This window comes from Scomber japonicus, chromosome 24 (genome assembly GCF_027409825.1).
Source record: "Scomber japonicus isolate fScoJap1 chromosome 24, fScoJap1.pri, whole genome shotgun sequence".
In the NCBI taxonomy this organism is placed as follows: Eukaryota; Metazoa; Chordata; class Actinopteri; order Scombriformes; family Scombridae; genus Scomber; species Scomber japonicus.
This window is the reverse complement of record NC_070601.1, coordinates 10,875,457-10,900,935: the sequence shown is the minus strand read 5'-3', so window position 1 is coordinate 10,900,935 and position 25,479 is coordinate 10,875,457. Positions and strand designations below refer to the sequence as shown.

The window sequence follows — 25,479 nt, the reverse complement described above, 5'->3', positions numbered from 1 at the left end:
ACCCGGGGGGGAGGCCGATGAGAATTTGGTCGTACAGGAACATTTCGACCAACCAATTGATGAATAAACCGGGAGACTACATCCCTATGAAAAACAAAAACTAAAGTTGGCTGGATGGTTTCACACAGTTTTTTTTTAAAAAGAAGTAGTTATGTAATTGACTCCTGTCTCCTAACTGTCAGCAAACTATTCCTCTTTGTGAACAAGTTTACATTCCCATAGAGGAACTTGGACAGTGACACACAGCTAATGAGCTTTGGAAGTTTTCCTCCATTTTGGATTATCCAGCTCTTCTTTTCAACAAAGGTCAGCAGTGCTGTCAAAATGGTTAGCTAATTGGTCTTTGGCATCATTTTGCATGTCAGACTTCCCATGTGTTGAATTTAACATGACATATTTTGCTTGATTTACTTCACCCCTATGAAATCCACTGATTGTGGGCGACAGTCAAAAAGTCTTGATGTTTTAGATGCTCACGTGATGGAGCCTTTATTAAACAAACAGAAATCAGCTGATATGGGTAATGAACAGAAGCCAAATGGCAATTGAATCTGAGCATGCTTGCCATCAGGAGCTTGAATGCTCGTAAGATTTAGCAATAATGGACCATGTTCTTAAAGTTTAGATGGATGATTGAGAAAGGCAACAGGAATCAGGTGGGAGCATGAATAAGTTAACTCTTTTTTCAAGACTTCCCAACGCCTCTGCTGCAAATTAACATTCTGAAATTCTTGCAGATTTTTATTCTGTTATGCTTGTTTAGCAAATATCTTCACTCTACAAGATGTTCAGAGAGCATGCAAAGCAGAATGGAGCTTAATGTTCAAGAGGGTTATATAAGAAGAAACTGTGTGTGTGTATGTGCGTGCATGCTCGGGTGTGTAAAATGCACTGAGAGCTAAAGCATGTTGTCTTCAGATAATAAAGCTGTATAAAAAAAGAGAGCACTTCCAGGGAAACTTTTAACAACATGCACCAATGTTTCATTTATGACCAGCGCAAAGTCATGGGGAAAGCAAGTAGAGTTGAAGGGAAAAAGCCTACAAATGGAAAGAGAGAATGGAGAGGATGTGGATTGGACATGAGGAAGGTCAGGCGATGGTTGGAGTTATCTTGCTAGGAGATGTGTGATATGTTGTAACATTAATGAGCATAATGAGGAAGACTAAGAGGAAAGAAACTACATTAGGGTGCCAATTAGGATATTTCTAGAGACAGATCGATGTAAAGTTGGACAACCCTATTTAACTGACAATAGCACCATTATACAATATATATGGTATCGTTTGAGTTTCATGTTAGCAGACAATAAGACTCATTTAGGACACAGAAACATGCATAGTCATTACTAGTAAGTCAGCTACAGTACCACCACCTATCATGTACTTGTCTATGGGACCTTAAAGCAGTGTTTTTTAATGCAGCCTCTTGCTTTGTTCGAGGATGATACATTCTTGAAGCACTTTTGGAGTGACTTCAGTCTAATTTGGAAGTTTTACGGAAAGTGTTTTTCTTTTATTCATTTATTTTCTTAACTTTGCATGTTCAGTAGTGTGAAATTGAATCAAGTAAAAAGCTGCCTCTTTGTATCTCAAGTCCTAAGAACTGAAATGCCTTTGATTGGAGTACATTTTCCAAAAGCACTTCAGTCATTATATCAGTTTATAAAAGAATGAGTGGGAAAGAACACATTTTAGACTCAATCAACATGTTAAAGTGATTGAAATGAGAAGGGAGTGACCCTAACCCTGATTTACATTTTATATGTATATTTCATTCTTTGCCACTCATCTAACATGCATGTCCTTGTATCCTGGGAGGGTTCCTACCCTCATGCAGCATTCAGGACACTCAGCAGCTATGCTTTTTCAAAGAAAAAATAAGTAGAATTACTGTTGAGCTGAAATTACCCTAGTTGTTCTGTAGAGTGTATAAAGTGGTTAGAATTGGTGGGGAGAGTAACGTAGGGGGATGTGGGTTTTATGCAACTGGCTATAAAAAGCATTGTCATAATGTAGGCTAAAGCATCTTGGGAGAGCTCTTCACCTTTTGTACAAATTCAGTCAGTCTAGATAAAGATCTTCAGGGGTTTTACAACATTTGATGTCCCGTGATGTGCATGCATTGTGTGTGTGTGTGTGTGTGTGTGTGTGTGTGTGTGTGTGTGTGTGTGGTCTATTCAAAAAAGCAAGGTTAAACAAAATAATTTTCACTCCCAGCGGTAAAAAGTAGCCAGGCCATTGACAGGGACAGTCCTTTAAATGGCTTCAATCCTGAGGCTGGACCTTTGAAATGTCTTGTTTAAATCAGCCAATGCAGCCAATTTAAATTCTGAATTGAGTACATGTTAATAAAGGTCAACACAGAAATGTTCTTATTCTGATTCTCTTAGAAGATGCGGTAGGTGAGAGACAGTCAGACAGAGTCCAAACTAGAAATTGTCATATTGAGGGTAAACAACAATGCACACTGTCTGGTAAGTTTCAGGGAGTTTGTGTCTTATCACAAATGTATGTGTACAAATTAACAGGTTAAACATGACTTTTTAAATATTGTAAATGCTGTAACCAACAATTATTTTAATTTGATTGTCATTTCCATTAAATGGGTAGCTTACTTTTACTTGAAAAATGGCATGCAGTACATTGTCAAATTTCTTGTTTGAAACCCTTTAATATCCAAGCCACAACAATCATACTCATTGATGAAATGTAATATAAAATTATAATATAATATAACATATATAAGATAAATGAAGCATTACAATCTACCTTGAAGGACTATCAAATGTCAGGTTAATGTGTATGTGGAACTCTAGATATTTCCATGGCTTAACTGTAATGGATTGCTTTGCTAGGCTGTGACAATCCAAAACAAAGCTGCAGTACATGAGAAATGAAACATTTGTTGAGATGCAACCAGAGCTCAGCGTTTGAGGCTGTGTGTTCTTGCTGACTGGAGCATGTGGTGCCTGAGCAGGGAGGTCTGTGCCAGCTGGCTCCACTGCTTTATATGATAGGGAGATCTGACATATGATGCAGCAAAAGAAGGAAAAGAAAAAAAACTGACGGGCTTCAGTAACCACCATCGTTGTTGCTAAAAGAGAATGGGGATTTATTTGTCATGTGGTGAAATACATTCAGGTGGACTGCAGAAATTTGCAGCAATGTCTCACTGACTGTACTGTAACTCTTTCCCTTGAACACACCGACTGTGCTTATTGCAGGAGGTTATGCCCTACCGTGCAATACATCACAGCGATCCACTCTTTGCTCTTAGTGTTTAAACAACCTAATTAAAAGACGGAGAGGATCAATATATGCAATGGCAGTCAATGAAGGACTAGCCATGACCAAACAATCCGGCTGGGGATAGTTTACAGTGAAAACAAGCTTTAGGATTCTAAATTAGCGAAAAGAAGAGAAATAAAACAAAATCTACTACCCTGTGGATAGCTAGAAATATATTTTTGTGGTACTTGTTTCTCCTTATTTATTGCCAACTGCACATTAAACTATGGTCTTTATTTGTTGTTGGTCAGCCAGTCCACCATCACATATTGCCATAGCATTTGTTACACATATTCACAGACCCCAGAGGATGAAGCACTTTGTTGTCTGATACATAGTCCCATCAAATTTCAAGAAGCATATAAAAAGTGTTATCTAAAAAGGAAAGACAACTGAGACAAATTGATTACAAATGTGGTATGGTAAGTTTGGCTTTTAAGCAGAAGTGTGAATGATTGTGAAAAATTGGTCCCCTGAGATGAAGTTTTTGAAAAGGACATGAATTGATCAGTCTGAAAGAAAATAATACATACTTTTTGGAGTCAATACTCTGGCCTTTTCAGCTAAAAAGCAAGCCGAGCAACCAAGCACCATGCAGCTTCTTTTGAATACATGTATTTGGATTTCTGCTATATGAAAGGGACAGACATCAAATAGGGCATACTTCATCCAGGAGACAACTTTCATGATGTATTGATCAAGAGTTGCATTTTGAGCAACAGCACTTTATGTTATTTTCTCGGTAACCTGTTACATTCTTGTTTTAGAAAAGAAGTACTGAGAAAACAAAACAAGAGAGGCATGAATCATTCCCGATGGACATGCAGCTGAACAAGTAGTGAGACAGCTGTGAATGATAAACACAATTATCTGATTTTGGGTTCTCGTTCATGTCAATTTGAGAGCGACTGAGCTTGAATCCACATGTAAATCCCCAGCTGACATGTATGTTTGGCATTGGAAGTAGCAAGTGAGGCAGGTGATGCTGACAGAGGGGTGTTTGGAGCCAAGGATATTAGCACACCATTGTCCAAATGAGTTTTCAAATATGTTAGCAGCAGAGGTGTGGAGACAGCAGTGTCCGTTGGGCATTCAGTAAGTTGGTTGATAGATTACCATTCAACCTTATACAGACATTCAAGTTAATATTTTTGCTTATCCAGTTAATTTACAATATGAGTGCCACATAATTTGGTACACACATTAATGGTTCCCAGGTGATGTGTTCAATTGGCATGAGCCTCAGCTTTAGTGGTGAATCTTCTTCACATTGTCATTGTTAGCATGCTATTGTTAGCATTTATCTCTCAGATATTTCCTCTGACTCCATCCATTTTTTTTATTTTACTGGCATAACCATAACCAAATGACTTTGTTTACTGGAAAGATCACAAGTGAAATAACAAGAGATACCATCCAGGTGAAGTTTGAGAGTCAGTTTCCTCCTCCAGCTTCCTGCTAGGAGGCTTCAGCTCTGAGATGGGGCGATGTTTCCATACGCGTTGTTTCTCTCCGAAAATCCTCTTACTCCACACACACACAGACACACAGACACACACACGCGCACGCGCACACACACACACACACACACACACATCTTCCCATATACATGCACAGTTGCACACACTCTCTTTCCCCCTCATTTTCCCTCTATCTCTCGCTCTCAGACATACACACAACCACCCCCCCCCACCCCCCCCCCCCCACACACACACACACACACACACACACACACACACACACACACACACACACACACACAGAGAGAGTGTGGATTTGTTTTCTCTGTGATGAGAGGGATTATGGGATAAAGGAGGCAAGGCCACGACAGTTTAGTTCAGTTTGGACCAAAGCTGCTCTCGGCATCAGCAGCACAATGACAAACATAGATGAATGTCTGTCTACACATTGGAGATCTGCACAGCCGTTAAAGCAGCGGCCTCTGTATATTTCGAGCACGGGAGCCTCTGATTGGGATTCTGAGGAGGCAGTGGATGTGTTTTTCTTTTTGGATGACTGCAGATCAGCAGAAACACAAGCGTCTGGCTGAAATCCGCAGATGGCAACAGACTCTAGAAGAATTCAACTCAGAATCCAAAGAGGGGGAGGAAATATGATCTTTCTTTTATTTTTTTCTCCCTACTGTGTGTGTTAATGGAAGAATGGAAGCTATTCCTTGATACACTACAAGTGTCATTACCAGTAGCCTGCTTTTTCTTTTTTGTTTTCCCTCTCGTCTTCTACATGACAGCTGTTCCATGGGATGACAGGGGATGTCTGACACTGTCACCGGCAGCTTCAATACACTCTAGTGGAGGTTGCTGCACACTTACAAAAGACAATTGTCTCTTTTTAACTCACTGCAAGCTATGACATGAGTGACTGATGTATTCAACCTACCAACAGCACAATATGGGAATCGATCAGCTGGATTCGTGCGGTGATGACGTCCTTATCTAGTATGCCTTTCATCTATTTGACGTTTTGTTATAACTGATGACAGATCAATTGGGCCCTTTTTAGTGGTTAAGGCTAACACTGACTTGTGATGTCTGAGTACACAGCGTCACACACCGGGAGAGCATGTTGTGTAATAGAGTAATAGTTTGAATCTTCTTGCACTCTAATGCTATTTGTATTTTCATTGTTATTCTATCACAGATTTGAGGTCAGGGCAATACTCTCTTGATGGAATATTGCTGTTGGAGGAAATGTTGATTAAACTCAGATGCATTTCTCTGGCTTGATGATCTTTTATTGCATTTGTGATCCATTTTCTTTGGATAGTTATGAGATGGGTGCTTTATGATCTGTGCAAGATTAGTCATTATAGCATGTGAGACATTGAATACTTTAATTTTTACTCAGTGGATTCACAAGGATGATATGTTCCATTCTCATTATCTGATTAACTTTTTTTTCTATAATTCACATTGAGTTGCCACTCTGTCTCTTCTCTTTCACCGCCTCCTCCCCCCGTCTCTCCCTATTGCCGATCTCCTGAAATCCTCAATGACATTGTTAGCATAATCTGCAATAACCAAATCAGCTGTCACATCAGTGCTTTTTGCAATTTAGCAGAGCGGCTACTGCAGCGCTGCCTGCACATACAGCCATCGATCAGCTCTCTACAGAGCTGATGAGCCTTTATTTGAATTCAGTCGATTGCACTAAGCAGTGCTATCTCACACTGCAAGCCACACACCGAGACAAGAAGTCGCACTAATTGGACGGAGAGGGGTCTAACCAAAGCTGTATAGACTTTGTCTCAGTGTCTTCAGCCTGAGAGGGGAAACAATGATTAATACATTCACCTTTGATTCTTTTCTTAAATTATGTAACTCTTGATATGAGTAGATACAGAGACTGTGATATTTATGTATGAGCTGTGTTCTCTGTGGATCAGCTCCCTGAATAGAAACCAGTGAATCCAATGAATCTTAAGATGTCTTTAAACCAGTCATTTCATTTGAATGTTGTCAACTATTTTTTTTCCGGACAAGTGGAGAGTCATAGTTTTGTGTGTTTTCATTGTAATCACTGTCTAGAATATTAGCAAAGCAGGTTTAATCTGCCTTGATTAAAGTTATCGGTCCTTGTTTATCGATATTTACTAAAAACAAAAGTGGATTTACTTCACTACTTAGTGACAGCCCTGTTTTAGTATAAACATGTATTGATTGAATCTTCATTTCTCCTCTGTCCTTCAGCCATAAGAACAAAGCGTCGGGCTGGCCACCCCCTGGCCCAGGTTCTTGGACTGGACTGCAGGGGCCCCCGTACAGCTGGGATAGCATGAACAGCACTAGGGAGAGTGGACGGGACTGCCTCACCAAGTACGTATAACATGAGGTTAATTATAAGTGTTCATGAGGTAGACTCCCAAAGTGTTTAGGTTCCCAAATATAAGTTATCATGACACAGCAGATTGTCTTGTCTTGCACCTGGACCTTATTGAGCCAGGTGTCCTGGAATATTGTGCAATGGGAACAAAACCCTAAAATGCAGATATGTACATGGAAAGTGGGGAAAAAAATAAGTCTTCCAATCATTATGTGAAAGCCAAAATCAGTTAGAGGTCTGACTGGATTGGGCTGGTTTATATGTGATGGTATGAATGGGTGTAACACAACAGATCTGATTTTGCCGTACCAAAGTAAGTAGAGGAAACTGCCAGGTAAACATGAAAATCTTCAAGCTGGACTGGTACTGAGGGTTCAGCATAGAGAATGTTATGCACCATGTATCCAGCTACATGTGGACAGTGTGAAACAGTCTCTCAGTGTGTGTGAATGAGTTGTTGGTTGTTTTTCTGATTTGGTTGTCCCTTGTTGGTTTTCAGTGAACTCTCATCCCCCTTCCTCCACTCATCTGCGCTCATCTTTGTCATTCTCCCTCCTCTTTTTTTCACCTCTGCCTTCTCACTGTTTTTAACACTTTTTTTGTCAGATTTTCTTTCTTCTCCTCCTTTTCTTACACTTCTTACTGATGCTTTTCCTCCAGTCTTTTTACTCTTTCTCCTCTTGTTATCTGTTTTTCTCTCACTATATTTCCCTGTTCTGTTTCCATCTCTTCTTTGACTATTCCTTCCACTATATCCTCTGCTCTCCTCATTCCTTTCTCTCCCGTTCACCTTCTTGACACCCATTCCCTTCCTTTCTCAGCATGGTGTCTCAGTGGTAAGCACAGTTACGTCACAGCAAGAAGATTGTGCAGATTGTGCAAACCCTTTGTGGGGTTTGCATTTTCTTCTGTCAGTGCTCCTGACCACTGGTAATGGCAAAAAGAACTGGAGCTTGTCCCGCTCCGAGTATACTGTATAGGATAGATAGATATATTTTTCAATGTAAGCAAGTGCTGAGAAATGTCAACAATAAATCTTAATCTAAATTCCCCTTTCCTAACACAGGTGTTCTTGGCTTCAATGAACAAATGCTGTTTAACAGTAAAGTGGTACATCTCAGAGGTGTATAGGGTTTGTAAAGGGTTGGAACAGTGGTGGAATTTCAGAGACACATATTGTACTTTCCTCCACTACATTTATTTCACAACTGTAGTTACTTTCCAGATTAATATTTGACACAATGGATAATATAACACACTTTTAAAATACAACACATTCTAAAAGATAAAACCAGTGGTTTTATAGCCTTTTTTTTAATGTTTTATTTTATTTTATTGACAAAGTAGTGTGTAGTCGGGCTCACATTCCAGATGTCTATGAGTTGTTAACAGCTCCACCAAATAGTGATTTTTCCCTCACACATGGTTTCATTTGAAAAATGTAAATCAGGGAAGTAGTCCAAAAACTGAAAACTGTAAAAAAATATATATATATATATATATATATATATATATATATATATATATATATTTTTTTTTTTTTTTTTTTTTTTTTTTTTTTTTTTTTTTTTTGTATTTTGTTTACTTTCCTCTCCTATTAATCATCTCACCACCCCTCACATTTATCTACTGACCTTTTGGAGTGGCTCATATCTTTAGGTTCCAGCAGCTACATCAGTAACATGCTACTCTAACACTGATACTTCACTATTAATAATCTAATGATGTCATATATCAGTCAGTATATATCAGTTTCATGCATGGCTATTACATATTACACATTATTTTTCCATTGCTGTTTTAGTGCCTTTACTCAAGTAAATTATCTGAATATTTCTTCCACCACTGGTTTTAAATGCTTATTTGCAATTACATCACCATTGTGAGTGAATGGAAAATATGTTAAGAAGATGTGTTTCTGAATCCTGATCTGTCAAGAGAAGCACTGCAGTTTGCTTTGAGATAATCTGGCAGGTTGCTAATGCATTATTTAACCTCAGGTTTACTCTCAAACCTTCCAAAGTAGGTTTATTTATTAAATTATATTTAAAAAAAACAGGGTTATTTTCTGTATTTCTCCCACTATTTTATTTTTCCTCTTCTGCTATCCTGTCTTCTTATCGGACTGTATGTAGCTTGTCTGTGTTTGCTTTAGGAACTCTTTCAACTGTGGTGTGCTCAACTGTCCAGGTGCTGGGTCTCCCTTTGACTTGGTTCACCCAGTATTGGTCTTTTTTTTTTCATTTAAAGGTCTGATGGCTGTCATATCCATGTCCATTGTGTTGGATGTATAGGTGGGTGATACAGATAAAATCTGCTCACTCAGTGTGTGTAATGGATTGGCTCATCACCCAGAAGCAGATGAGCTCAATGGTTTTGAAATAGTGTGCAGTTTGTCTATGGCTTGCAGGTAGGAGGGAGCGTATCCAGTCCTGAATTGACAGGTGATGAGAGGAAGGAGTGATTCCTACTGTTGTACAGGTTGAATCTACAGCAACGTGCTGCTGCTGCAGTGTTTGCAGAGAACAAGCACAAGCTCAATATTGATCAGACTGAGCTTCAGGGGGTGTCTGCCAAGAAAGCATTGATACGTGCTTCTGTCTAAGAGTCAGATGGTGGGAATGACAGGTTTAATAGTCCTAAAAATAAATATGTGAACAATCGAGGTGACACCCTGCAATTCCAATATTGCTTTGAATCAGTCCTAGACTGGATTAGTCATAGATACCAGAAAAGGGTTATCTCACTATCTCGCTAAGTACCTAAAACCACTTTGTTCAGGTAGGGAAATATTGCAGTTTATGATATAAACCTCAAAAATAACTTTGAGACAAGAAGTGTACCAACGATGTGTGTAAATAGCATGTGTGCATGCTTTCCCCATTCTTGCACAACAAATGGCATCACCAGGATTTGACCTCTTGCATTCGGCTTCCCCCTGATGACCTCCTGACTCCTCACGCTGCCCTCCCGAGGGATTAAACCTCTCCAACCCTGACGGGGGCGGGGGGGTGAGCCGGCATCGCGGATTGGAACATGCTTCATTACAGGCAGATTTAGTTAGAGATTTCTGCGCTGTATGTACAATGCAGAGCAGCGTGATAACGAGGTAGTGAGAATGAGGAAAAGAAGGTGGGAGGTGGAGCAGAGGTTGAGACTGACCCGGGTTGCCTGGAGATAAAGTCGCATCCCGGATGGATGGAACATGTTTCAGCATCGGGGGAGAATTAGGCAAAGTTGCAGGTATATGTACTGCAAACCCACACAGGTCTTACAAAATCCAAACGCAATATAAGAGCAAAGAGATATTACAGCAATTGATCCCAAAATCATGGAATTTGACACAATTTCAGCAGCGTTCGCAAACAAAATGTCTAAGTTAGATTAAAGAAAGAAGGAAACTCACACGCTCAGAGAAAGACAGAGTGGATACCAGCCAGGTAACAGTAGACACCATGTACTGGACTTTATGTGCAGTAAAGAAGGCTGCCAATAGAGCCTTTTAAGCTGCAGAAGAGGGATGAAGACTTAAACAGAAAGGGAATGAGTTAACCCCACTGAAAGTGTATATCACCGCTTCATTAACAGGCACTCTGCATTCTCAGTGTCCCGGACAAGATAGATGTCTGAGGTTCAGCAAGCAAGAAGGTTAAATTTAATATGGCACATTTACATTTTAGTGGTGCTGTCATCCTGTGTGATTTGCAAGAAGCCAGAAAAGATGGGTTCCATGAGTTTTCACTAATGTTAACCAAAATTCAAGCTGTGTTATATGTAGCCATTAGAAATTCTTGCACAAATCATTGAATAGAGAACAATGTTCTATTAAGACCGAGTTTTAATGTCAGTCCCTCACTGTAAACTCAGTGTTTGTGTTGTTAAGCAGTCAAACTGGGATACATTCTTATTCAATGCTGCAGAAGAGCATAAAATAAATGAAAACTTCAAAAGATTAGTATGTAATGCAGCCACTTCTGCTCAACTGGAAACTTTGTGCCTTCTTGCTCTGGCTACGCATCACTACTGATATCACCTCAGTATAAGACATCAGCCTCAGGGGTTTATGAATGATGTCCTCATATAGATAAAAAATTGGAACTAAAAGAAGAAAGAATGGACCTGGAACATAGTGTGTATCCACGATATCAAGAAGAATCAATCAAAAGACAAAATGAGATGATGATGAGAAGAAGTTAATTATGAAAAACATGCTAAAATTATTAAATGGACTGAGCCTGTGTATCTTTGTATAGTTATCTCAGAAACAAATCAATTCAACTTTATGGAAAACCCGTAGACATCAGAACAGTTAGGTAATATATTTGACTTTAATAGTTATGTTACTAATAAATAACATAAAAAAGGAAGAGAAGTGACCTTCATAGAGCACATTACACATTAAAAATGAATAATTGTGACCTGATTTAGTGATAAGGACACTTTTATTTGGATAAGTGTGCAGAACTTTACAAGGATGTAAAGAGGCAAATTGATTCCAGATTGCAAATCAGAGGCATTTTATGAATGCAGGGCCTGCTTCTTATAAGTGGCTCTTAAGCATAAAACGTTGCACTAATGACCAAACTGGAGCCAACCTTAGATTTATGAACAGCTGATCCAAGAGCTCAAATCAGTCATTTTAAGTTTAATGTTACCTATCTGTGCTCAAACTCATTTCAACTGCAGGTATGGATGCATTGATCGAACTTTAATGTGCACTTTATTATAGCCTTCAAGAGGGCCTTCTTCAACACGCTGGATGGGTTTGATCCCTGTAACTTTTAATGTGTTTTCAACTACACTTTTTAATGCACTTTATTAACTACTTGTTGACTCATTTTACATCATGCAGGATAAGTGGGTCTGCAAACTGTCTGAACTGTGAGTGAATCAGAGTCAACTGTCACTTTTATTTCTGTTAATAAATAAAGAGTGTGGTCAAACTCACTGTGTCCCTGCTCTGTGATATTTCCCAGCCAAGTGTCCCAGAGCAGCTCCTTGGAAGAGGTTCACTTGGACGGCTTCCCCCCGGCCCCACGTCTAGTGGAGATGAGACGAGACCCTGTCCTGGGCTTTGGCTTTGTGGCAGGCAGTGAAAAACCGGTGGTGGTCCGGTCTGTCACGCCAGGTAAGCGTTAATCTCCTCTGCCAGTAGCAATATCTTATCGAAAATGTTCAAGCACATTTTTAAATGATAAAAGCACATTAAATGATAAAATCACATATTTGGTAGAAAGAGCCAGGCAATACTGCATAAAAAAGCAAAAAGCAATAAATATTCCAATGCAGCTTTAGCTTTATTTACTTTCTTTTACATCATGTGATCTCTAGTCATGTGTGCATATTATTGCATTGAATTTTGCCTTACTTCGTGTGTGGACACAAGAGAGTAGAAAAACAGCTGCTTCTTATCTTATGTGTGCACCATCAGAGTTGTATTGTTCCTTCTATAGAATATTTTTTTAACCCAATGTCTTTATTTTCTCCCTTCAATTGTATTGTGAATTTTAGGTACATATGTAATTCCTATAACCTTACACTATGTATATTGACTAACCCCACATGCTACCACTCGTTTCTCATGTCTGATGGTTTATGGATTTTAACGTTACTAGTTTTGGTTGTTTTCTACCAAACTGGAGGATCTGCTGTGCACAAAGAAATGCATCGTTCTTGAGTATCACATATCTGTGTGTGTCATTTGCAAACACAGGACAGGTGTATTTGAAATATTACTATTTAGCAAATAAATTTCCTTATTTTATGCATTTAGTTTTATGCACAAGTGCGTGGAAATATATAGTTTCATTGTTATCTTGTAATATTGTACAGATTGTTTTGTTTCTAATAGTATTGTGTATGTTTTCACAATTGAAATCTTGATTTGAGGGACATGAAAACAAAATTTTACACTGTTTCCTGTAATGGATAAAGTATTGGAGTTGTATTACAACTAACACTATGAGCAATTCAAAGGACATTTTAGTGTTGTCTTTTGTTTGTTTTATTTGACACTTTTAGGGCTTAGTCTTGAGCGTGTTTGGACTCAGACTTCCAGGCTTTACTCCTATTTGGACACAATCTTGACTCAATTTCTAAGCTGCTTGGATATGAACTTACTGTAGGTGGTCTCAAAGAAGAATACATGGATCAGGTGACATTAGAGTTTCTAAAGCAATGTGAGGGACAAACTCTAATGCAAATGTGAATTCACTGCCTTTGTGTCAGCTAGAAGAATACTAGGCAATAACTATACCAAAACCACTTAAAATGCTGGTAGGATGAGATAATGCTGCATGAAAAATAACACAACTCTACTAAATTATCTGTCTGTGGCAATTTCCCAGATCTCTTATAATAGCAAGCTCCAGCACCTCTGGCTATGCTAGCACAGCTACAATTGTACAGAAATGTGAGAGTCTGCATGTTGAAAGACTGCAGCAAGTGATATAGTTAGCTCTTCCTTGCTGGTTGAAGTTTGCTAATCAGTGTGAACAGTTGCTGTAATGATTGTGTAGAAACCACGCTGACTGTTGGTCTCTCCAGCCTTTAATTGAAGAAGTAAGTAGTATTGATCGCATGTGAGAAAGAGAATGAACACAAATTAGTGTTTTTTTCTGGATGTGTTTTTCATTTTTGTTGATTGGCTGATTGTCAAATTACTGCCAAACCATTGCTTGTAGACTCCTATCAAGCGTTGGCTCCCATGTCTGCAGACACACACTGATTAGGCATCTCAATAATCAATTAGTGCTGAATTCCAAGCAGATAATTTAACTAACACATATTATATTTAGAGCTGTTGGCTAAGGAAGGGAATATGTGTGCATGAAGAGACTGCAGTAGATGAATGCTTACAGTAAACACCTATTACATTAGTCAGGAGGCAAACACACTCAAGCAAAGTAAAAATCACACATACACACACATTTGCAGTGTCCAATCACTGTGTCTGCCATTGATTGATTTGCTGAAACACTTTACCTGCTGCTTTGATTGAGCAGCGGTGCGACCAACTACGACTTGTTTGTTTGTGTGTTTAGGCGGTCCATCGGAGGGGAAGCTGTTGCCAGGCGATGAGATCATCATGATCAACGATGAACCCGTCAGTTCGGCTCCTAGAGAACGAGTCATCGACCTTGTTAGGTACAGACAAAAACTTCTGTGAGCTGTCAGAATCAAAGCTGTGCTAGTTCAGTTCAGGAAAGAATCCTTACTTAATCCTTATACTTCACTGAAGGGTATTGATAACTAAATTTGTTCATCCAGATTTTGAGATATCCAGTATTAAGATTTCTGCCAAGGAATTCTGGTGAAATTTAAAATAGTCCAGCAGTCAAATGTGTTCCCAAAAATACTGTTCACAGACATTTCTGTTTTTCAGTTTTCATTTAACTGTCATTTAGCAAATAAATAATGAGGTGAGGAGTGACAGGGGTGCCATTTCTGGAGGGGGAATGATTTGGGTGATCTATCCCTTGAAAATTGTGCTCAGCAACACAATACTATATGCACAGGCATATTGTACTATAAAGTTACATTATATGGCTCATTTGAGGTGTTTATAGACTGTGCTGCTTTAGAAGTCTATAATATTAAGATGAATTAACTTTGTATTCCAGTCCACAAGCTGTGATACTTAATGTTGTCATTATAAAAAATGAAAACTCATTTGAGACACTTGAATTGGTAGCTTCAGCATTAATCATGACAAAATCTGTCAGTGCCAGACAAAGTCACAATGAAACAAAGTCATTATCATTAATTTGCTGTTAAAATCAAGAATAAATTCACAAACCTATGCCAAGCTCTATGTAAGTGCTTGCCAAATTTTAATAATGTTTTCCACTTACTTGCTGTTTGTCACTGCTTACTTTGACAATTAACTATTCACAATTAAAGGTAGAGTCATTCTGGAGAAAGATTGTTAATAATTAAACACTGTAATAAATACTCTCCTCCCTCCCTGTTCCTTCAGAAGCACAATTCATGAACGCATGTTTCCAAAGTAATGACCAGCAGAGAAATCACAACAGTCTATTCACACTCTCTGCCTCCCCGCTGCCTCCCCACCTCTCAGTTGATCTTTGTCCCAAATTTACTGAACCAAAAGAGTTTTCAGATTTTCAATTTAGCATGCACACATAATGTACAGCTAGCAGACCGTGATATTTGCTGAATTTAACCAATTTTGTATTGATCTTTCTCCAGAATCACTGACTCTACCTTTAATAACAAGAAATTAAAATGAAAAACTGTTATATGTCAATGCACACAGTTTACCATGATTGAAAATACGTTTCCGTTTTCATTGTCACATGTTTAGTAAATGAGAAACTAATGAGTGCTGCATCTGTGTGTGTGTGTGTGTGTGTGTGTGTGTGTGTGTGTGTGTGTGTGTGTGTGTGTGTGTGTGTGAGCTTGTGCTGGAGTTAACAGCGTGTGCTTGTAAGAGGTGATTTGCCAGCGGCGTCTCATTCCATTTCTCCTAAGCTAATCAAGACACTGTTGTTTGCCTGCCATTGTTTTTTTGCTGTGATCGTTTCTTTTTGATGTTTAGTTGATTCTGTGATCTGCTATCTTCTCACTACAGGAGCTGCAAAGAATCCATCATGTTGACTGTTGTCCAGCCATATCCTGTGAGTAGATCAGCTCTTGAAAATAACTCTTTTAATTATTCTTGAAGCACACTGCAAGGGTTGTTTGTATCACATATATTTACTGAAAAGGTGCTGATATAAAACTTCATATCTGAACTTAGCATACAGTGTTTTGCTGCCGTGTTCAATACTTACACAAACACTCATTTGTTCACAATACTCTCTACCCTAACCCTACATTTCAAGATGCTACAAGTTGTGTTTAAAAAAAAAAACAGTAACATGGTCATGATGATTTGATATCTGCTACATATTTGGGGAGCTGTAGATGTATGGTTTGCACCTCCAGTTTTCTTTTTCTGGACTCTCCTGCAAGCCTGTGAAACTCCCTTCTGCATTTAAAGAACATTTTGTGATATTATATCATTTTCAAGTTGTCACTGAATCCCATGAAAAGACCAAAACCACCAGTGCACTGATCCAATAATCTAAAGTCAGATATATATCATTCCTCTGTACCACATACCTCCATTGTTGTCCAGAAACTTTTAAAAAGCATGAAAATTATCCACACCACATGCACTAGGTGACATCTTCCTTCACTATGATAATCATAGGCACTGAACAATATCTATCTCACCTACTGAAGTCATTTTATTTTAATAAACTTAGCTAATGTGGGTGAGACATAGCTACATTTCCACTGAGAGACGAGCAGAGGGATTGCTAGGTTTTGATATTTTCGTGGGATTTGTTAACAACTAGAAAAATGCATTTAAAAAACAAAAATATTATCTTTTAAAGTGGGTGTAATGATGATCCTGTATCCCTCCAGCTAAATGTATTAATTGTGCTGCAAGCTCCTCCTAAGTTTGTGTTATGTTGCACTGGGGTTGTTTTTCTGAGAACCAAAATTGACAATCATTTCCACTTGTGGGATAGTTGTATTTATGTTTTATTGATTTGAAGTTGCATGTAGAACTTTAAAACCGCAAATGGTTGTAATGTGCTGAAAAACTGTTTTGTTTGTTTTTTCTCTTCATTTGTGCATGTCTTTATGCTTCTCTTTATCTCTCCCCATCCATCTGTCTGTCTCTTTCTTCCTCTTCCATTCCCCTCTCTCTCTCTCTCTCTCTCTCTCTCTCTCTCTCTCTCTCTCTCTCTCTCTCTCTCTCTCTCTCTCTCTCTCTCTCTCTCTCTCTCACTCTCTCTCTCTCTCTCTCTATCTCTCTCTCTATCTGTCTCTCTTTTTGGACCGTTGCCTCTTAGTCCCCTAAATCAGCGTTCATCAGTGCAGCCAAAAAAGCCATGCTCAAGTCCAATCCGGTCAAAGTGCGCTTTGCAGAGGAGGTCATAATAAACGGCCAGGTTCCAGTCAGTTCTACCACACACACACACACACACACACACACACACACACACACACACACACACACATACGTGAAGATGCTAACTTATGCCTATAAAAGTAATGACGGATAATGTCTGTATTATGTGCTAAGTGACAACACGTAATACAGACATTTTTCAGATGATTCCAAATACAGGAATGTGTTAATGATTATATCTATAATTTCATGAATTCCTTTCATGTATTAAACTTCATATGTCTGTTAGAGCATTAAAGTGAACGCATGTACTGATCATATTCATACTTTGCAGAACCCGGTGAAGGACAATTCTCTTCTGTTCATGCCAAATGTCCTGAAGGTCTACCTGGAGAACGGGCAGACCAAGTCTTTTCGCTTCGACAGCAGTACCTCTATCAAGGTATGTGTGTGTGTGTGTGTGTGTGTGTGTGTGTGTGTGTGTGTGTGTGTGTGTGTCAGTGTCAGTGTCAGTGTCTATGTGTTTCTGTGTGTGAGAGTTGTGCTCCACCCCTAAAGGTGCACTCAACAAAATTAGCAGTCTCTGCAGCATCTGCAATTACAGACAGTGAAATTAATTTAGAGTACACATTTATATGTCTTGATACACACACACACACACACACACACACACACACACATATAGACCATCAAATTCAGTCCTTTTTTTGACTTGTTGGTTCTTATAATTGCAATCAACTGCGGTAGTTTAACTTTTCTCAGCTTCACGCTAATAAAATGTCATCTTAACACAGCATTTAGTCTAATATTGATTCAAAATATTATGAACTTCTTGACCCTTCAAGGCATAGGTTATTGGTACCTACTCTTCCATAGATTGGTCAAAAATGACAAATCCAATGTTTTTTGTTAATATTAAATACCAGTATATGCTACACATGGTATTTTTGATGTACACTATTGTTCCACAATGCAAAGGAAAGAGAAAGCAAATGACATATCGCTACATTGACAGCTTTATAAAACTGATCCAAATGTGCAGATGATGTTGAGATAGCTCAAGGAATCAAAACAAGTATTTAAAAATATATACAGTACCAGTTAAAAGTTTGGACACACTTTTCCATTCACTTGAAAGAGAAAGTGTGTCCAAAATTTTGACTGGTACTGTATGTTCTCTTTGCTTTGTATTAATTAAGTTTAATTAGCAATGGCATGACATTTGACTGATGTCTGCTGGTGCACATATTGCATAATTTCTTGTTAGTGCAAAACTTGAAATTACATACATTTTGTGTATACTAACAGCAAGAAACTGCATACATACACAGTATTTCATTTAGCAACAGCAGACAAACATTTTTTTTTCTGTGTTTACTTCAGGATGTGATCCTGACCCTGCAAGAGAAGCTGTCAATCAAATGCATCGAGCATTTCTCCCTCATGTTGGAGCAGAGGACGGAAGGCTCTGGAAGCAAATTGCTTCTCCTACATGAACAGGAGATGCTTACTCAGGTATAAGTCTGCTACTACCATTTATTTATTCCCACCCTATTCTCTCTTTCTTTGTCTCCTCTTTTGTGCGACAAACTCACACCACCTTACACACGCGTACCTTCCTGCTCAGTATTCAAGTAGCATTTGGACCTCGGTGTCATTTATCAGCACTGGCATGGCAGGGGCGACAGCTCGCATTACACCTACCCTACTACACACAAACACACGCAGATGCACAAACACCACACACACACACACACACTCATCCTCAGTGCCCGCCACACTCTAATGAGGTTGTGGGATCACAGGAGGACAATTTTAATATTCGTAACCACACAGTTCAGATGGGAAGCTCTGCACATGGCACACACAATGGCAAATGAATGTTTTCGAGCCACTCTTCTCCCACACACTTGACAAAACACACACTATATACTGTAATACACCAGAGTGTCATCCTTGGTGACAGGTGTATGGGAGAGGGCTGGTAGCCCTTGAACTAGAAGATAAACTCCCTTGCCCCCTCTACACTTGCCCATTAAATAATTTATCAAATATGTTCAATATTTAAAGGGTGATTTTGGTCTTGTGGTTTTGTTTTGAATAAGAAATGGAATCAGATGTGTAAAACAACCACCGCAAGCAACTTCATTTTATTTATTTATTTATTTATTGTTTCTGGGTTACAGTTGCTGAATTACACAACCAGGTTAAATGACTTGAATAACACTCATATGGGTACAATTATTTTCTACTACTGCCCTCTTTACAAACATAACATAGATGCTGCTAGTGCTACAACTGCTTCTATAATCACTTATGACTAACTCAAGTGCTCTACATAAGTATAATTTTAACAACAATAAGTCAATTTTTTTAACTGCGTTGAATGTATTTGACAGATTGTACATACAAACGTACCAAAAGGACATCTCATCTCTTCTCTATTGACCAGTGACAAGATTAAAATGCTACTACAGTACATACCAGTGCATCAATAATAATAATTATGGTCAAGTAATATAATATTGAATAAAATAGCACTGACAAGACCCATTCTGCTTCACTATGAGTATGTTTTATTTGCTGATATGTTTAATCAAGTACAATTTATAATGCAGGATTTTAACTGCAGTGTATTATTTTTTTTATTATAGTATTGGAAATTTTACAGTGTGCCTGATACAGTGCCACATCTTGCTTGACCCCAGTTTACTATCCATGCTTTCTGCTATAAGTAACTTATCTATATAAAGTATAATAGCCTTTATATTACATGACTACTGTTTGTGATACTTGGTATGTTTCTACTGGTGCTACCAGTGTTGCAGCTCTTTATCTTTCTCCATTCATATGTTTATCTCATTTCTCCTCTTTCCTTGTTCTTTCTATCTCCCTCTTTTCTCCCCTCTGTGACCTCCAGGTGACTCGGAGGCCCAGCTCTGACAAGATGAAGTGTTTCTTTAGAATCAGCTTTGTGCCCAGGGACCCTGTGGAGCTGCTTCGGAGAGACGCTGTGGCATTTGAATACCTCTATGTACAGGTGAGGAGTTGCAATCGACTTTACAGAGTAAAACTAACATACAGTAACAATATAAATTCCTCAACCAGGTAAATAATGAAACTGAGTTTGTTTATCAGCTTTGAGAGGGTTATGATCTGACCATCTGGTTTGGAATTAATTGATGATAACAAAACGACTCGCATCTTTTCAAGACAAAATCTTTATTTTCAAATTAAGTCTTCAAATGAAACTTCTCTTGCATAAACCGGCCCTCTATCTCAAATAATAATTTGTTTCCCATAGGATCCCTATGATAATTAGTCAAGTGAAATTGCCTGAGAGAAGAAAAGCTAATCATCTTTTCTTGTCAGAGTTCACCATTTTGTGCTTCCGAGTCCTTTAGTCCTGGAAACTTTTGAAGAAATCTCAAGCCACAAAGGTTGAGAACAACTTTTTTCAACTCAGCAGGAGAGCACTGCTACTTGGATTGCTCTATGGAGAGATGGCACACACATAACCCCCACATAACCCCCCCAAACAAAGCAAAACAAAACAAAGACTCTGGGATTCTTGTGTGACTTTGTAACTTCCTGCTTTATTGTAGTGTTGTAACGACGTGGTCTTTGAGCGGTTTGGCCCGGAGCTGAAGTATGATGCTGCACTGCGATTGGCTGCACTGCAGATGTATATCCTCACCATGACTACCAGACAGAGCCAGAAGGTCTCCCTGAAATACATCCAGTAAGTTCCCGTGTAGTGTTTTTGATACTGCTAGCATGAACTGTTGTAATACCTGTAGCTCATATATCATAAATAAATGATAGGCTGACTTTTTTTCCCCCCAAAAGTTTCTTAGATAGGTCTAAAAGATGGTGACATCGTTTTAACAACTTTGTTCATTAAACAATCACATCATAGCCCCCTAAACTAAGTGGAAAACGGTGTCATATGTCATGGTGTTTTAAGACAGCCAATATTATTTCATGTCCGCTCTCTGCTGTCACTCATAATTTAGTACAAAAACACAACTATCAGATGAGTGAGGTGCCCTTGAAAAGGCACTTTTTATTTACGAGATCTAGCCGAGCTGTCAAAGTTGATGACACAAAGAGGAAGTCAAGCCGATCCTGAAATGTGCAGTGTGTCGCCTACATGTTTAAACTCCCATCAAAGCAAACACAGCTTTTTTTTTTTTTTTTGACGATACAAACACCAGCTCCCCATCCATTCAGACACTGATGACAGTGTGCACCTCTGCTACAAAATGAATAAGCAGTTTGTCAGCCTGTGTGTCATTACCAAGACAGCTTCATCCATACACGTCCAGGGAGTGGCTTTTGTTTTGAGTTTCTTATCAGTCTCACATTTAGTCGTTCAGCTATCCATCTAACAGATTGAAGTCTTGTTGTTTTCTTCTGAGCTCTCATTTTCTGTGCATTGTCAAGTCTGAAATGAAATCTACAAAATATGAAAATTACATATTTCAAGATTAAACTTTTGGAATCATGCGGAACAATGAGTGTGTATTAGTTGATACACTTGAGGGCAGAAATGGAGGAATGAGCATGAATATTATGTATTTCATATTAGATTTCATCCTGATTTCTCAAAAAAGACACATGATTGTGAAACAAATAAGAACCATTTTGTGGATGAGGTTCTTCTGAGGAAGTACTTTCCACAGAGAAAGCTCTCCTTCTGAAAGAGTTATGTTTTGTTACTGACAGCTTGTTTGAGAGTTGATGCAATCCAGAGTCTAGCTTTTGACTGCAAGTACTTCACCAAGGTCCAGTGGAAGTACTTTTTTCCCATGGGTGAGTGTATACTGAAATAAATCTCCTCTCAACAGAAAGGAGTGGGGTTTGTCACTGTTCCTGCCTCCTGCCGTGCTGACCAGCATGAAGGAGAAAAACATCAAGAAAGCTCTGACACACATCCTCAAGACCAACCAGAACCTCGTGCCTCCAGGGAAAAAAGTAACCAGAACACTTTTGTCTTTCTTTGCCCTTGTTAATAAACTTCTGACACACACACACATACACACACACACACGCATAACACAGTATCTCTCTTTTCTGATGCAATATCCTAAAATAGCATCGCTGCCATGCTCAACCTTGTAAAGGTTCTCACCCTTGTCAACCTAAGGCCCTTTGTCGAGCAAGACCTTGAATGCTAATGTGAATAACAAGCAATATTCATTTTTCAAACTGTGCGCATAATAAGATATTTATATTCACACACGTCTCAGTCAGGGGCCACCGATCTGACTACAGTTGAACTTTTTTTTTTGCTCTTTGACAAACAGTTTTGACTAAGTAAGCAGCTGGTCTGCTCATTTTCAAACACCCATTTTAACTTTGACATGAACAAATCAGCAGCAAAGCATGCCAAAACAGAATTAACCTGCTTAAGTGGTTTATTTCTTATCAGCTGTCATGCAGGTTATGTTAACTACAAGTGAATAGCACACACTTTCTTCCAAATTCTTCAATTTCAAAGTGCTTTTGCAAAAGAAAAGAACAAGTATATGCTTTAAAATTCAGCCAACAACACTGAACTTTTCCGGCTGTTGTGAAAGGTACTTTATGATTGAACTATGAGCTTATATTTGGAAACACATCAGTTAGCCACACCGCTGCACTGGCTGACATGTCCCTTCATCGTGATGAATATGGGCACTTTAGTTTATTCTGAGTTGGGCTAAAAGCATTATTACATTTAAACTATGTCCTCCTTCAGTTTTCCATCGTATACCTGATGAATGTGACCTGCCATCCATCAGTTTTCACAAAATCCTAATAGACCACACGGATAAATGATATTTGTTCCTTTATATATGATATATAGAGGCATTTGTATTAGTGCAGGCCCCAGGTTGTGACTCCCATATGTCACCATTACATTTGAGTCAGAGAGGCAAGCATCTGATTTTCCTGCAATCAACCAGTAAAAAACTAGAAGCTTAGAAGAAGAAAAAAAAGCCATCCATTGCACAGTTAAAACTATTGAATATGTTTCCAAAGTTATGACTGGTATTTTCTAATCAAGGTATCTGTAACTGATATATTTCCTGGCTCTTTTTGTAAAATAGAAGCAACATATTAACATAATATTATGTATGAAAATATTAAATACATAAGAAAACATTAATTGTAGCAATAAAGCTGATGCCATCTCAGTTCATGCTGCACACTTTGAGCAAGGAGATATGTCATTTTGGCCACCATCTTTGCTTGGATTAGAAGATAGAATGAAACTTGGAAAACGGATAAAAAAAATATGTTCATTATCATGCACTGGACAGAAACATATCTTCATCCAGATGCTTATCAAAGTATTTGTGAGTCCTGTAAATACAGAACAAACAGTGAGTTGGGTGATGTTAGGGCTATATTTTAACCCACCCAGTACATGTTTATTGGACACAGCAGGCCATGTCCATAGCACAACTGAAAATTAACATATTGCTCAGAAAATACCAGCAGGCAAATTAGCATTCCTCTACACCCAACATATCTATCTAATACAGCTTCATCCAGTTTATCTACTCAACATAGTTTACCAAGCTTTTCGGTTCTGCAGTCACAGGTTTAATGTATTGTATATCCAATACTTATACAATGTCTATAAAATGTCAGTCAAACCAGAAGCATATTGTTCCCTCCAAACCTGTGCAGTGTGATGTGCAGGCTAATGATTTGTATTCACAGTGGCAGCTGATCTCCATTCTATCCATTAGGGAGAAATACAGCCAAGCAGCATCAGTGAACTGACATGCAATTCAAATATTGACGCTCCCAAATCAGCTTTCTCATTACAGTCTTAAAGTTATCATTCAACCTTCATCAAACGAGGCTGCTCATTCTGTTTCATGGAAAGGCTATAGTTAAGGCTGAGCATGAATTTCATAAAAAAAACAAATTACTTTTTCATGAAGGTGTCTGGAGCTAACCACCAAGGTCAGACACTCCATTAGCTGTTTGTTTATGATGGCAAGGTAAAATATTTTGGATTACACTGTGAACTAGATATATTCCTAAATGTATATTTAAATGCAACATGAGATCAATGTACACTAGATAGCGTAGCAATCAGGTCTGGTGACACAACTTCAGTCATTACAAATATGAAAAGAAACAAAACCCCCCAAAACTATTTAAATATGAAAATATATAACCTACCTTTTAAAGAAATAACAAGTTGACAATGACTGAGAAAATTGTCATATAGTACTCATTGCAGTGGAAGCATCAGCCATGTGCTTTTAATTTTTAAAAGCTCATTGACCCATACTGAAGGAGCCACATGTCCACAAAAGCAAGCCATAAAGAGCGATGCAGTGGAGCAGATTTTGATCAGATTTAGATGATATAGGATATGCAGTAATGGAAAATCAGTGGTCCCGAACCAAATGGTTTGAGAGTGCTTTACATCCTGACATTAGAAGACAAATGCATCCCTTCAGGTTGAAATGACTTTGGAATTGATGCTTACTAATGTGTCTCACTTTTCCCTGTGCAGCTGACTGCTTTGCAGGCCAAGGTGCATTACCTGAGGTACCTCAGTGAACTCAGACTGTATGGAGGGAGGGAGTTCAAATCAATACTTTTGGTGAGTCCATTACTCTTGGAAAGCATTTATAAAGTCTGCTTCTCTGTCATTGCTAAAATCTTTTAGGACAAAAGTTTGACATAGCTGATTGGTCTTTGAATTGCTTTTAACTGTCCTATTCATACTACTTCTTTCTGTAGCAAGGGGAGAAACAGACTGAAGTGATGCTGTTAGTAGGCCCTCGTTATGGCATCAGTCATGTCATCAACACCCGCACCAACCTAGTGGCTCTGTTGGCGGACTTCAGCCATGTTAACCGCATCGAGATCCTCACTGAGGATGAGACCAATGTCCGGCTGGAGCTGCATGTTCTGGATGTCAGGGTGAGCTCAGTTCTCACTGCAAACAGAAGTACCAGCAAACAGTATTTTGTTCTTCACAAATTATAGCATCTGCTGTCTATATTTATATCTATTTATATCTTGTTCTACACCCTTTCACCCTCTCTTTCTTCCCTCATCTGTTTTTCTCGCAGCCGATCACACTGATCATGGAGTCGAGTGATGCAATGAATCTCGCCTGTCTAACAGCAGGCTACTATCGCCTCCTAGTGGACTCAAGGAGATCTATCTTCAGCATGGCCCACTATAATAGCACTGGAGGGGATGACAATAGTAAGTTATTCTTGTGTGTGTTCATGTATGTGTGGTCAAAATAGTATGGATAAAAAAATATATATATATAGTATAAATAAATACATAATGAAAATACATCCCCATTTTTAGAGATCCTGTGCTTTCTTTTTACAAAAATCAAAGCATATGTGAAAGATCAGATTATGTCCACAATTACAAATTTTGATT

General features: G+C 38.6%; 1 protein-coding gene across 1 annotated transcript in view; it reads left to right on the top strand.

The window, feature by feature from the left end:
- Nucleotides 1-25,479, top strand: part of LOC128354047 (FERM and PDZ domain-containing protein 4-like) — a 43,698-nt gene that overhangs the window by 13,096 nt on the left and 5,123 nt on the right. Inside the window, exons 3-15 of the mRNA XM_053314289.1 lie at nt 7,001-7,126; nt 12,110-12,261; nt 14,177-14,279; nt 15,727-15,772; nt 17,003-17,107; nt 17,396-17,503; nt 18,445-18,576; nt 19,982-20,101; nt 20,667-20,803; nt 21,912-22,038; nt 24,587-24,676; nt 24,817-24,999; nt 25,152-25,290. Of these exons, the coding sequence (XP_053170264.1) occupies nt 7,001-7,126; nt 12,110-12,261; nt 14,177-14,279; nt 15,727-15,772; nt 17,003-17,107; nt 17,396-17,503; nt 18,445-18,576; nt 19,982-20,101; nt 20,667-20,803; nt 21,912-22,038; nt 24,587-24,676; nt 24,817-24,999; nt 25,152-25,290 (1,568 nt within the window). The remainder of the gene's footprint in view (nt 1-7,000; nt 7,127-12,109; nt 12,262-14,176; nt 14,280-15,726; nt 15,773-17,002; nt 17,108-17,395; nt 17,504-18,444; nt 18,577-19,981; nt 20,102-20,666; nt 20,804-21,911; nt 22,039-24,586; nt 24,677-24,816; nt 25,000-25,151; nt 25,291-25,479) is intronic.